Here is a 14473-nt window from a genome sequence, read left to right as displayed (position 1 = left end):
AAGGAACGGTCATAACTGCTGTCTTCTTAGGATCCGGGGGTCCAAGGCCTGCCTGCACACTGGCATTAGATCAGAACATTTTTGATTGAAGTAGCATATATGTTATATTTTATTTCTTTTGTTTATGTGGATTAAGAAAACATTCACCAAAGTTCTGTTCTTACCTTCTCAGTGTTGTCCAGACTAAAACTCCTGGAGCATTCTTCCCCTTCCTTGGACTTCTCTCCAGTATGCACTTAATTGGCATGGTTTAGTTATCCGTGTAAGTTTTTGTTTGGGGAAGCTATTTTTTTCAAAGCTTTTTATCTTTATTTTATTTGTATTAGTGTTTTGCCTGCATGTGTGGTAATGTACCACATATATGCACTGCTTTCTGAATCACCATTTGTGGGCTGGGAGTCAAACCCAGGTCCTCCGGAAGAGAAGCTCCTGTTCTTTTTTGTTGTTGTTGTTGTTTTTTTTTTTTTTTGAGACAGGGTTTCTCTGTGTAGTTTTGGTGCCTGTCCTGGATCTCGCTCTGTAGACCAGGCTGGCCTGGAATTTACAGAAACCCGCCTGGCTCTGCCTCCCGAGTGCTGGGATCAAAGGTGTGCACCACCATCACCCGGTTGAAGCTGGTGTTCTTAATCACTGAGCCAGCCTTTTGTTGTTGTTGTTGTTTGTTTTTTGTTTTTTAAGGACATGGTCTCTACGTTGCCCAGGCCGGTCTCCAACCCATGGTCTTCCTCCTTCTGAGTGCTGGGATTGGTCATGTGCCAGCATACCTGCTATAGCTACATGGTTCTCAACTTCCTCTTTTCCTTATCAGTCTTTGCTCAGACCCTTGCACTCTTTCCCCCTTTACAAAGATAAACTAGGTGCCCCAAAGAAGGCACAGTGGTAGGTGCAGGTATAGGAGTCACTGCATGGATCTGTACTTGTTACTTCTCTGTTGCTCTGCTAAGACACCATGACCACATACAAGCTATAGAAGGAGTTTATTCTGGCTTGCGGTTCCAGGGGGATCAGAGTCCATGTGATAGGCAGGCATGGCAGCAGGCACGGAGGCAGGGTTGGGAAGCTGAGAGATGACATCTTCAGTGGCAGAGTCAGCAAACTAGAACTGGGGCGAGGCTATAAACCCTCCAAGCCCTCCCCGTGACCATTTCCTCCAGCAAGACTGCACATCCCCATAATCTCTTCAGATTGCGCCATCAGCTGGTGACTAAGTGTTCAAATGTATGACCCTAGGAGGGAGGAACATTTCTCATTCAAACTACCACAGTCTCAAAGTATAACCTCAAAGCAGACGATTATTAATTACAAAGGGAAAAGGGCATAGTAATATCGGATACTGTTGGGAATCACCAGATAACAATTTACTGATTTTTTTTTCTTCTTCAGACTTTTGACAAAGGTTCACATCAGAGACCTTGTAATGGGAACTTAGGCATATGAGTAGAGCTGAGATGGCATGAGAGAAATGGAAGAAAGGTAGAATTAATAGGTTCAGGATAGTATTAGGGAAGCCTAGTAGGCCTTGGTAAGGAATTACAATTTAGTATTGCCTTTAGGAGGTTTGGGAAGTGCCATCTGATTTGTAGCTGTGAAAGATCTGGCTTTTAGCCTGGCAGTGGAGGCACACACCATTAATCTCAGCACTGGGGAGGTAGAGGCAGGCAGATCTCCGAGTTCGAGGCCAAGCCTGGTTTACAGAGCGAGTTCCAGGACAGGGCTACACAGAGAAACCCTGTCTGGAAAAATAAACAAAATGAGAAAAGATCTGTCTTTTGTGAGAGGTATGAGCTATAATAGAATTACGTGGAGGTATGACAACCAAGCAGAAAAGGTTGGCAGTAGGGCTGAACTATGACTGTAGCAGAAGCAGTGATGTGTTTACTCTAGAATAAACGGAGGCAGAGGGAGCAGAAATGTACTCACATTGGGTGTGTGCTCTGATAAAAGAGTGAAATCAAGGGTGACGGATCTTTGGCCCAAGCCTCTTCACTGAGTATCATTCACACTGACCTCCCTGCTTGGTCCATGGGGACAGTGGTTGCTTCATTGTGATTTTGAAAGGCCGAGAGATTAACTAGGCTCTTACTACATCGTGGAAAGATGAACCTGGCCCAACCCTGGGCAAAGACTACCAGAATGCAGAGGTATTCAGAGAACAGACTAGAGAGAGTGTAGGAAATAACAAATGCTAGCTACTTGTGGGAATTGGTTAGAGCAATTTACTAAAATTGAGGGTAGCTGGATCTTTTTTTTAAAGCAGTAACCATTTATTGGCAGGGGTTAATGTCGCGGGTTCCTGAGGCCTGCTTTTGTACAGGCCTAGAGCTAAGCTGAGAATTTTTTTTTATGCTTTGAAGGATTATAAAAGGAGGGGAGATGAAGACAGCAGTAGATTCTTTGGTGAAGTCTGCCAGTCTCTGCTGTAGCAGTAGTGGTAATGTGGGTTCCTAGAGCACCAGCAGCAGAATCCCCTGGGCACTTGTGAGAAATGCAAATCTCTGGCTTCCTCACACACCTGCAGAGTCAGAAAGGCTGGAGGGTGGTTTAACAAGCCCAGATCTAATTCAGATGAACATTAAGGTCTGAGACCCACTCTTTTCTTTTCTTTTCTTTTCGAGACAGGGTTTCTCTGTGTAGCTTTGTACCTTTCCTGGAACTCACTCTGTAGACCAGGCTGGCCTTGAACTCACAGAGATCCGCCTGGCTCTGCCTCTCAAGTGCTGGAATTAAAGGCATGCACCACTACTGCCCGGCACCCACTCTCAATATCTTCCATATTTACTCCAGGTTACCGGATAAGGAATACTTATAAAAAACACTGCATGGAGCCTAGAACAGTACCACACACCTTAAATCCCAGTACCTGGAAGGCCGAGGCAGGCCCATCTCTGAGTTTGTGGCCAGCGTGATCGTGATCTAGAGAGTGAGTTCCAGGACAGCCAGGGATACACAGAGAAACCTTACACATCAAAAACAAAACAAACAAAAAAAAGCACTGGATGTAGCTGGAAACAGTTGAACTATTAGCAGTAATAGCAGTGTTCTGTAGTTCACAATTAAGAGTGTGGGCTGTGAATGCAGACTGCTTCTGTTGAAACAAGGAATCATCACATTTATGATTGACACAGGCTCCTTATGTAGCCCTGGCTGGCCTGGAACTTGCTTTGTAGACCAGGTTGGTCTAGAACTTGTGGTGATCCCCCTGCCTCTGCTTCCCAGGTGCTGGTATTATAGGCGTGCCCCTCCATGACTGGCGGAGATGAGTAATAGGTGTGTGTCCTTGGGAAATAGACCTCATAAGCCTTACTTTCCTCATCTGTAAAGTGTGCATTCAAATAGGTAACTACTTTGGGTTTTTGTGAGACATAAGTGAATTTCATGTAATAATCAGAGGAGTGCCTGGTACTTGAAGGGTAATCTGCATATGTAGTGCATTAAGGAAAACCATTTCAGATTCATTTAATAAGTGATGGCCTGCCCATAAATTTTGCATATAAAATTATTAAGCAATTCAAAGTAAAGCCAGTGTAGATTTTGGAGGCTCAAATACCAGCATGGCCGTTTGTGAACCTTTTTTACTTTTAGGAAATACAATGAAATCGCCATTATAGGACTGTGAGGGGAAAGTGATGATGAATTTATGCTTGGTTCAGATGTTTCTATTCTCTTCAAATTGCCCTTCTGTGCCTTATCACCATTTCATATCTTCATTCCCAATTTCTTCCACTCTCTTACTATTGAAAACACTGCCAGATCTATACGTGGTAAAGTAACATCTTGTCTACAGAGGTTCATTTTCCCATGAGTCAAGGTCCATGAGGCAGTATAGTGTCCATGACTAAGTCCCAGAGGCCTAGATCTGTAATAGTGACTTTTTTTTTTTTTTAAATTTCAAGCCTTTGAGCCTTCGCTTGTAAATGCTTAGTTCTATTTAAGGATGAAACCTCAAGGCTATACAAAAGACACAAATCTATACAGCCCATGTCGTATTTTTTTTCCATACTCCCCGGCTCAGCACCCTTTTAAACTAGCTGGATGCCACTGACTTGGAAAGATTAAAACCTCCGTTTCCTAGAACAGGCTCCTAAGCAGTAGAGGTGTGCTTACAGTCCAGAGTTGAAAACTGCCTTTTAATTCTCCTCTAAGGCAGCAAACCCGCAGACACCTAGTCTAGGGACATGACTAAATAAATCCCCTCCCTCTCAGCCCGAATAAAGGCACCCGGAACAACATCCTTTTGTAAAAGATACCGCTCAGCGGGGAGCCAGCTTTCTTGTTCGCGCCACCCGAAAAGGGCAAGGGAGGCTCCAGCATCACGGCCCGAGACAGGCGGCTTCCTTGTGACGTCAAGCCAGCGGGCCCTCGCCCCGGCTCGAGGCCGGTTCCGCTTCCCCGGCTTTCCGGACGCCCGGGTGCGCGAGCGCGGCGCCGTTCTGCGCGTGCTCCGCAGAGGGACGCGAGAAGGTTGGGTCCAGCTCTCCAAAGTGATGCCTGATTGGCTGGCGTTGTTCTGGGGGGTTCCCCGGCCCTTTCGGCAGGGGTAAAACAATAAGAGGGGGCGGCGGCGAAGGGGGCGGGACGTCCGTGGTCTTGTAGCTCGCTGCAGCAGCGCCCAGGCTCCGGGGACGAGGTGGCGTTGAGGGCCCCGAGCTCGCCGCTCTCCGCCGATCCCGAAGCCGCAGGCTTGTCGAGGGAGGAGACTCTGCCGCGGCCGATCCCGCGACACGCTTGACCTCCGCGCGACGTGCCCGCCGCCGCTGTTGGTTGGAGGTGTGTACGGGGGCCGAGAGGGGCGGTCTGTGTGGTGGTCGGCAGGGGACATTTCGCTCCGCTCCGCGGCTCGCGGCAACCGTCCAGTTGTGTGCGCTCGGTGTCTTGGGGGGGAGCGGTGGTGGTGGTGGTGGTGGTGCTGCTGCTGCTGCGGCAGAAACATTGTTCTCGGCGGCTGCCTACGCCAGCGAGAGTGCGTTTGCGTGTGTGCGGAGCCGAGCCCTTTTCCTGCAAGGTGAGCGGGAGGCTGCGTGGGGAGGACGATGACCCGCGCGCGTGGTGCAGAGGAGGGCACAGGTGGGGCCGGGGGCTTGCTAGGCTGAGGCTGCTCGGCGGGACCTCATCCGCCGCAGCCCCCGGGAGCGCGCCGACGGGCGCCACGCCGCGGAGCGGGGCAGTGGGCTTCTGCAGAGGTGGTTTCAGGGTGAGAAGCCCACCCCGCCGGGCCCCCCGCTTGTTTGCGGCCCTGGTTCCCGGTCGTCGCCCCGCCCGTGGGGGAGGGGAAGGGAGGCCGTGTCGGCGGCGGAGGCAGAAGCGACGCAGATGCGAAAGTAGCGGCCTCCGGGCACCATTTCTGTGCCCGGAAACTGAATCCGGGGTTGAAGGTGGCCGCCGCTCCGCTTGCCGGGTGCTCGGTGCCCCCCCTCCTCCCCCCATTATCCCGAACATGTTCTGATACTAGGGCTGTAACGAGCGAGTCTCCTTCGTCCTTTTTCTGCAGGCGATCTCCAGTTGTCCAGGGATAAAAAAAAAGACGTTTGAGTGCTTTGGGAATGGGTTTCTCTCCCCCCCATGATATTTTTGAAGAGGGTGAGGGGAGAAGGATGTAAGTTTCCCTAGATGGTGTGGATTTTGTTAGTGGAATTTGATCGAGGTTTTCTTGGGTCTCTTAAGAGCAGATTTCTTCAGGTGTCTCTATGTTGCTTTGGGGTTACAGGGTTGTGTTCACAATTTTTATACTCCTAAGCTATAACTGGTTTTGAGTCGACTGTATAAGGAGCTGCCTTTTGCCTCCTTAAAAACAAAACACGTGCACCAAAGCTGAATCAAGGAAAATTGCCGCCCTCCCTCCGGGTATGATTGTTGTGCTATTTATTAACTTGAGTTGAGGTTTCTGGTTTTTAGATTCAAGACACCATACCTCGTTTGTTGCTAGTACCAGGATCATGGAACCATTAACTACAGTTAAAAGGACGCACTGGAATAGATGAGGATAGTAATTTCTTGTCCATATTTGGCAGTTAATGTAGCCCTAGTCATGTGAACCAAAGTTTCTAGTTAAACCCGCCTTTACCAAATTCAGTGGTCCCTTTCTGGTCTTTAGATTTAAGCCCAGTGTCCCGGATTTAAGTCAGAAGTCAGAGGCAGGTAGATCTTTGAGTTCGAGGGAGTCTGGTCTCCATACTTGCAGACCAACCAGGCTGCATAGTGAGGTTATGTCTCTCCGCCCCCCCCCCCCCCAAATTGTTTCAGTTTGGACCTTAGGACTGAATGATGTTGTCCCTTCGTTACCGTTTAGGCCATGTGTTCCCATCTAATCTCAGTGTGTACAAATTATTATGAAAGATCAATTGTGAGAAGGGTTTCAAATGTATTTCCTGCTGGCTTAGGTTATTGAACATTCAGAATTGAAATATTGCTGGGCGTGGGTGTACGATTTTAATTGAGCTTCGGAGGCAGAGGCAGGAAGAGCTCTTAAGTTGAAGGCCAGCCTGGTCTACAGAGTTCCAGGACAGTCAGGGCTACACCAGAGAAAACCCAGTCTCAGAAAACAAAACACAGAAAACTAGAATTGAAATCCTAATGATGGTGAAAGCAAGCCTCCTAAGTGGTGTGAACTAGAACCCCTTGGAGAATGGGTGGCTATGAGAGGAGCAGATGATGACGTCATTGGGTAGTTTAGAAATGAACTCTGGTAAGAGCCTACCCTGCAGGTTCCAGGTGCATTGTAAGTACACAGATCCTGCCACCATTCACTGCATTTAAGGGGAATGCCACAGCTGAGTAGATGATGAATGCAGTTTCTTGTTCAGCTTTTGGCCTGGCGACCTCTTGCAAATTTAAAAGCTAGACTGAATGTTAACTTAGTGACCAAGGAGTTGGATTGTTAGTCAAGTTCTAGTTTTGAAGAAGTGGTGGGCATTGTTTGCAGCAGGGAATGTTAGCTATATTTGTCTTAGAAATTAAAATAACAAAAACTCAGTATCAGTAACTGGAAATTTACAGATACTCAATGTCGGTGGTAAATGACATCTTTTCAGCATTTACACTGAAGCACAGATTGGATTGCTTCTGAACGGAAAGTGGGTGGAATTCAGTTGATCTGTGCAGGGCGGTGGTGGTGCACACCTTTAATGCCAGCACTTGGGAAGCAGAGACAGGCAGATCTCTGTAAGTTCGAGGCCAGCCTGGGCTACAGAGCGAGTTCTAGGACAGTCAGGAACACAGAAACCCCGTTTCAAAGACTCAAAAAAACCAAGCAAAAAGATAGTAAGTTTGCCTAGTTACTCTTCACTGCGTATTCAGATGTGTGCTGACTAGACAGTAAAGCAAACCAGTGTTTCTTTCCAAACTCTTAGCAAAAGAATTTTTTTGTGCATTGGTTTATTTTAATCATGTAATTTCTGGTAATTTATCCTACCCTGTATTGTTGGGGTGCTAACGGAAATATCTCTTACTATGTTGTGTTGCTCTCTGTTTTCTTTTTCCCCCCACTGGAAGTTAGATTTACACTTTATTTTTTATTGTATTTATTCAGTCTCTTGAGACAGGATCCTTGTATAGCCCAAACTAGCCTGGCTTTTACTGTGTGTCCTAGGCTGGCCTGGAGTTTATGGCGGCATCCTACCTCTGCCTCCTGGATGCTGGGACTAGAGGTAGATGCCACCATACTTGGCGTGAAAATTGAACTGTAAAGTGTTTTAAGAGCTTATTTTACTACTTTTAATTATGTACATGCATGTGTATATGTGTGTATAAAAGGTGTCAGATCCCCTGGAGCTGGAGTTCAGGCGGATTATGAGCTGCCAAATGTGGGTGGTGGGAAGAAAGGACAATATTGCTCTTAACCACAGAGCCATCTCTCTAGCCCCTAAAGTTGAGTGGTTTTCATTTTGTTTCGCTTGAGACAGGGTCTCACTGTAGACCAGGCTGATATTGAATTAAGAGAGATCATTTGTTGTGGCAGACCTTGGATCCAAGTACCACAGCAATAAAAATAGGAGGGTATGGGTAAAGCAGCTTCTGCTCTCAACCCTGAAGATAAGGGGGCGGCAAGCTCTGAAGGACAGAAGCCCAAAGTGACCACCCGTTAAGAAAGGTATGCTGCCCCACAGAAATAGTGAGTTAACATCATGCTCCCTCACCCCGCCTTTGGAGGCAGCGACTTTGTAGGCCTAGCTGACTCGGAACTCTAGATCAGACTGGCCTTGAACTCAAGAGATCTGTCTCCTGCCTCCTGTGTTCTGGGATAAAGGAGTGGGCCACTACCCAGCCTGTAAGTCAGTCTGGGTCTGTCCCCCAACCCCACAGATAGTTTCTGTGTGTAACAGCCCAGGCTGTCCTGGAACTCGCACTGTAGACTGAGCTGGCCTTGAACTCAGAGATCATCCTCTGCCTCCTGAGTGCTGGGGTGAAAGGCATGCGCCATCATCACACCTGGTGGACTCTTTAAAGTTTTTTTTATTCTTGATCCTGTGGGTGATTCTTCCAAAGCAATTTACCTTTTTTCTTTTCGTTCTTTTCCTTCTTTCTGTTTTGACTCCTGAGACTGGCTGTGTGGCAGTCCTCGGTGTCATGGGTCTCACCATGTAGACCAGGCTGGCCATGTACAGTGAGCTTCCTGTCCACAGATGTATTCACATTATGCTGCACCCCGCTCCCCTTTTGAGACAGGGTCTTTCTATATAGCCCTGGCTGTCCTGGAACTCTATTCTTTATAGCTCAGGCTAGCCTTGAACTCAGAGAACCACCTGCTTCTGACTGCCAAGTGCTGGGTGTGTATGGCCACACCTGGCAGGCCCAAAGCAAGTTTTCTTGAGTGTAAATAATGAAAACATCATGCTACTGACACAGAATTCTTGTTGTTGGAATGAAGAAGACCGAGGGCCTTTATCTCTTGGCCTTCTGTCAGTTTCGTTTGTCTGTAAATGAGGTTAGTACCTCGCTATTCAAGGAGGTAAAGGAAGCGTGGGGTACTCATGAAACTCAAGCATAATGTGAGGCTGCGTGTGGGCCTTTAATCCAACACTCAGGAGGCAGGGCCAGGCAGATGAGAGTTGGAGGCCAGCCTGGTCTACAGAGTGAGTTCCAGAGCAGCCAGGGCTGCACAGAGAGACCTTGTCTCAGAAGGGGTGATGGTTGTGGGAGCAGGAAACCATTTCTTAATGGTTGGTCATTTTTAGCTTCTGTCCTTCAGAGCTTGCCTCCTTATCTTCAGGGTTGAGAACAGAAGTTGCTTTATCCATACCCTCCTATTTCTGTTGCTGTGGTTCTTGTCTGCCACAACAAATCTGAGTTCCTTGTCCTAAAAGTGTGTGGCGAGTGTTGTAGTCATTTTAAAATGGGATCTAGTCTTAGTGTGGGAATGGGCCTTGGCCTAAGTGTGAGCCCTGCAGAAGGAGGGGAGTGAGCATCCTGCCATGGAGATAGGCTGGGGCTGGGGCTAAGCATGGGCAGTCTGGGATAGCAGTTTCTGGTGAACAGGCTGCAGTCAGTTGAAGACATTCTTTCCATGAATAAAATACATGTATAACCTTCCAAGGTTGGCAGTTTGTCTGCATTTCCTCCTTATCAAGGTGTTTTCTTGACCTTTTTCTTTTTTTAATAAGTATGATTTCTTCTCCACAAATATTTATTTAGCCTCTTCTCTCCAAGCATTGAAATAACTACCAAAGAATGACATGAATTTCACACAACTGATTGCAGTGAGTGAATTTTTTATTGTGTTTTAATGCTTTTAGAGATTGAAGGGTCCTGAGAATACAGAGCCCTTGCTTACCACATGCAAGCCCTAGGGTTGATCCCCAGCTTCCATATGCATGTAGGGATGTTGCACTATAATCTGCTTCTCAGTCAGTGAAGCAGGAGGTCAGAAATTTAAGGTCATTCTGGGCTACGTGACACCTTGTGTCAATATCAAAGGTCCTTTTGTTTGAAAATGCTTGGGATCATAAGTGTTGAAGTTGCAGGATTTTTAGATTTTGAACTATGCATAGGCTTAAACATCTCTAGTCTGAAAGCTGGAAGGTTCTGAAATTTGAAGCTTTCAAATAGTTGCATTAGTAGTTGTGGCCAAGTATTTGTAATTAAAATTTGCTTTTCTGGAGAGCTAGCCATTTTATTACTAGTGGTGGAGCAATGGAGAAGAGGCATTTGAGACCTCTCTGAAATTACTGAGAACTAACTATTTTGCTTTAGAGAACCTTATCTTTTCTGTTCAAATCTGCCCTAATAATAATTTATTGTTTGCAGTGGATTTTTAAAATTAATTTTATTCTTTTGCTCATTGTATACACTGCCATTTTTTATTAATGAAGCCATAATTTCATTTTAAATTTTATTCTGCCTTTTCAATGTCTCATTTATGGTGCTGAAGTTCCTAGCCCCAAAGTCTTTCTTTTTTGATATGTATGGATGTTTTTGCCTCTATTGGGCCTGCAGAGGCCAGAAGAGGGCATTGACTCTACTGGAGCTGGAGTTACACATGGTTGAGAGTTGCCATGTGGTTGCTGGGAATAAAAGCCAGGTCCTGTAGAAGAACAGCAAGTAAAGTTCTTAACACCAAGCCATTTCTAGACCTTCTGTTCTTTTTCTCTCTGCATAACAGCCCTGGCTGACCTCAAACTGCCTTTGTAGACCAGGCTGGCCTTGAATTTGTAGAGCTCGGCCTGCATCTGACTCCTGAGTTTAAAGTTTACCTCCCTGGGATTAAAGGCGTGCGCCACCATGCCTTGCTACCCTCTCTTGTTCTTTATTACATTTTCTCTACATAACTAACTGACCATTTGTTGTCAGCATATTTATTCCCATCTCAATTTCCTTATTTACCTTAAGTAATATTTTTAGTATAATAAGACTTTGGTCATTAAATATTACTATGTCAGACAGAAATACATTATTACTACTTTGGGTACACTCAAAGTGGGTAGCTTTTAGTTTAGTGATGTTAATGCCAGGCATGGTGCTTTACTTAATTCCAGAATGCAGGCGGCCTGGGCAGGATGGTTGCTGTGAGTCTCTGTTGCAAAAACCAGTAATGTTGAATATGTTCATCTCCCTCAATGATATGGGCAAGATAGCTAAAATCCCTGACTCAACTCTTTAGTCTTCTAAAACCATATTTTCTCTTTAACTCCCCTCCCCCTTTAAGACCTACCTCACTGTAGATCTGGCTGCCCTCAAACTCAGAGTGCTATGTCCAGCTTTATTTATTTGTTTATTTTTTTAAAAAAATTTATGTGTATGGTTGTTATGTCTGTACCACATGTATATCCCTAGTGCTCAAGAAGACCAGAAGAGGGCCTTGGATTTCCTGTGTTTTAACAATTTCAGTTATTATACACTTTGACATGTAGACAGCATGAGCTATAGATTTCCTATCCATCTTTGAAAGAGTGTACTTGATGGTCCATCGTGGTGGTTGGTGGTGGAGGTGGAAGCAGCTTTCTTTCCAGTTGTGACTGTGACTTGTGAAGGTTTCTGCTGCCTTCAAACCTGCTTCAGTCATTTTCTAGTCTCCCAGTTAAAAGTTGACATTTTTAAACATTTTAACATTTTTAAAACAAAAAATACAAGGCTTCAGAAAGATGGCTCAGAACTTAAGGGCACTTTCCAAGTTCAATTCCTAGCATCCACATGGTGGCTTACAATTGTCCATAAAATCCCAGTTCGGGGATCCTCTACCCTCTTTTGATCTCCATGGGTACCAGGCGTGCATGTGTTATACAGATATACCACTCATATAAAAGAAATAAACTTAAAAAAAAGAAAAGAAAAGAAAAAAGAAAGTAAGGCCAGGCAGTGGTGGCCCACACCTCTAATCCCAGCACTCGGGAGGCAGAGGCAGGCGGATCTCTGTGAGTGCAAGGGCAGCCTGGTCTTCAGAGGGAGTTCCAGGACACCCAGAGCTACACAGAGAAACCCTGTCTTGAAAAAATAAAACACACAAAACAAAACAAGAAGACAGGACTTGGCTCTAGTCCAGGCAGGCCTGAATGAACTGCTCATGATTTTGAGTGCCTCAGGTTGAGAGGCCTGCGCCACTAAACTTGGTTTACAAATTCATTTCTGTATTATAACCTTGGCAATGCACGCCTTTAGTCCCAGCACTCGGGAGGCAGAGGCAGCCGATCTCTGTTCAAGGCCAGCCTCGAAAACAAACGAAAAAACTGTCTAGAGGGACAGTTGCAAAAGAAGAAACAGCTAATTAGAACAAAATGTACCATTGAAGTCACTCGAGGTGCACTGAACCTCTGTGCACATCTAATACGGTGATTACAGGATGTCTTCGGGTATGAAATTATTTAGTTGCTTAAAGAAAACCTGCATTGAAATTTGTTAAAATAGGAGTTCAGACAGCGTTCGATTTGCCTGATGTACACTAAGACGTGTGGTTGGTTTTTGTTTTGTTCTGTGGTTTCCCCTCAATACTTTGAAGTATAACAACAGGGGGGCTGGGGGGGTGACTTCCCAGTTATGAGTGCTTCTTGCTTTTCCAGAGGCCCCAGGGTTAGCTCCCTCGCCACTGACCTAGGGTGCTTCACTGTCACCTGGAACTCAAGCTCCAGGGCATCCGACACCCTCTTCTGGTCCCTGTGGATGCACACATGCGCACATGCACATAAATAAAAAGTCAAGTAGCCTTTCGAGGTTGTGGGTGTATGTTCCTGTGTGTTCTGTCTGTCTACACACATCTTTTGGTGCTTAGGATTGAACCCAGGGCTATTTCTTGGAATCACTCTACTAGTCTCTACCAGTGAGCCATTATCAACCATATTACTCCTTTTTAAAAAAAAAAACAAGCAGTGTTTGTGACATTCTCTCTGTGCTTAGAAGTGGAGGTCAGGAGACAGACTGGGAGTTTGTTCTCTCCACTGTGTTTATTGGTCCTGGGGAGTGGAGCTCAGGTCAGGCAAACCTTTATCTCCTGAGCCATCTCGTCTCACTGGCTGCCTTCCTCCTCCTCCTTCTCCTTTTTCTTTAAAAAATTTTTTTTGTGTGTGTGCATGCCTGCTCGTGTGTATATGTAGCACATGTGTGCATGGTACCTGTGGAGGTCAAAATAGGGTATTTGGTCCTCTGGAATATGGTTGTGAGCTACCATGTGACTGCTGGGAACTGAACCTGCGTCCTCCACAAACAAGAGCAACAGTGCTTTTGCTGCTGAGCATTCTCCAATCCCAAGATTTATTTTTAATCATGTGTATTTGCGTATCTGTGTATGAGTATGTGGACATGGGTACCTTCAAGGCTAAAGGTTCAGATTCCCTGAGCACTACTTAACCATGAGCCATCTCCAGCCCGCTGCCACTTAGGCTTCATGGTGATTAAAATTAGACTGCTCTGAGGGCTATATGTATAAAGTAAATAATAAGTTGCTTTTTTTTTCTTTCTTTTTTTTCTTTATTTAATGTGTGTGGGTGTTTTACCATTCTGTGTTTCCGGTGCCCAAGGAGGCCAGAAGAGGCCCGCAGATCCCCTGGAACTGGAGTTACATGGTTGCATGCCTTAATATGGATGCTGGGAATTGAACCTGGGTCCTCTAAGCAGGCAGTGCTCCTAACTGCTGAGCCATCTCTCTAGCCTGTTAATAAAATTTGTTTGTTTTGTTTTTTGAGACACATTTCTCTGTGTAGTGCTGGCTGCCCTTGTACTCACAGAGATCCACCTGCCTGTGCCTTCCAAGTGCTGGGGTTAAAGGCGTGCGTGCGCATCACTGCCCGGCCTGTTGATAACATTTTGAAATGGTGTTAGTTTACTTGGTTCTCACTTTTGGTCTGTGAAGCCTTACCCATGGCATTTTACAGGGATGATGTAATGCTGTTTGTCTTTGGTTTTCTCCCCAGCATTCGACATTGTGCAGCAAAGAAATGGTGATGGAGAAGCCCAGTCCGCTGCTTGTGGGGCGGGAGTTTGTGAGGCAGTACTACACTCTGCTGAATAAGGCTCCCGAGTACCTGCACAGGTAAGCGAAGACCCTCCTTCATACAAGTCTGTCCGTCTGCCTCACAGTCGATAAGGCCTTTGCAAACAGGAAAAACACGTCATGTCATTCATTCATTCAGTTTTACACACAGACGCACAAATGCACACACTCTCTTTAGTATTTCATGTTTCATTATTCTAATGTGAGGCTTGACTTGCTAAAGGGTTCTAATGAGCAATTGGAAATCAGTGACTTAAATGTATCTTTTTAAGTTCTCATAGTGTTATGAAAATCTGCTATACCCGCGGAAGATTTTTATTTCTTCTCATCTGAAAAAAAAGGTATTAGCTTGTGAGACACTATTAGTAGCCTTGTTCACTGTTTTGACAAAAGTTAAACATCTGTAAGCTGAATTTTTCCAAGAGGTTGAAATGAAGTGTGTGTAGTGTGTAGTTCTTGCCGAGTCCCGTTCTTTTGACTGTGCTTGTGCAAATGAAAGGGGAGATGCCTGACAGACAGACAGACAGACAGACAGCTAGCTAGCTGTCTATATGATGCTGC

At 45.7% G+C, this 14473-nt stretch overlaps 2 protein-coding genes across 8 annotated transcripts in view; one reads left to right on the top strand and one right to left on the bottom strand.

Moving 5' to 3' along the window:
• Nucleotides 1–14473, top strand: part of G3bp2 (G3BP stress granule assembly factor 2) — a 75564-nt gene that overhangs the window by 41772 nt on the left and 19319 nt on the right. For 2 of the 5 annotated variants that reach the window (XM_028881911.2, XM_028881908.2), the window contains exons 1-2: nt 4553–4767; nt 13833–13951. In XM_028881911.2, coding sequence (XP_028737744.1) covers nt 13857–13951 — 95 coding nt within the window. In that variant the 5' untranslated portion in view covers nt 4553–4767; nt 13833–13856. Of the gene's footprint in view, nt 1–4552; nt 4768–4830; nt 5003–13832; nt 13952–14473 lie in introns of those variants that run through there. The other 3 variants (XM_028881912.2, XM_028881909.2, XM_028881910.2) reach the window with 2 other exon arrangements.
• On the bottom strand, nt 2683–13910 carry LOC114701776. 3 transcript variants are annotated; one of them, XM_037209152.1, is made up of 3 exons: nt 13833–13910; nt 4248–4767; nt 2683–3415 (listed from the first exon to the last, which is right to left on the bottom strand). In XM_037209152.1, the coding sequence occupies exons 1-3, from the start codon at nt 13840–13842 to the stop codon at nt 3385–3387; spliced, it is 561 nt and encodes a 186-aa protein (XP_037065047.1). In that variant the 5' UTR covers nt 13843–13910; the 3' UTR covers nt 2683–3384. The 3 variants fall into 3 exon arrangements, with proteins under 3 accessions (XP_037065047.1, XP_037065046.1, XP_037065045.1); XM_037209151.1 differs by lacking the exon at nt 2683–3415 and adding an exon at nt 3555–3778; XM_037209150.1 differs by lacking the exon at nt 2683–3415 and having other exon boundaries at nt 3555–4767.

This window comes from Peromyscus leucopus, chromosome 10 (assembly GCF_004664715.2).
Source record: "Peromyscus leucopus breed LL Stock chromosome 10, UCI_PerLeu_2.1, whole genome shotgun sequence".
In the NCBI taxonomy this organism is placed as follows: domain Eukaryota; kingdom Metazoa; phylum Chordata; class Mammalia; order Rodentia; family Cricetidae; genus Peromyscus; species Peromyscus leucopus.
This window is presented reverse-complemented; position numbering and strand designations above follow the sequence as displayed.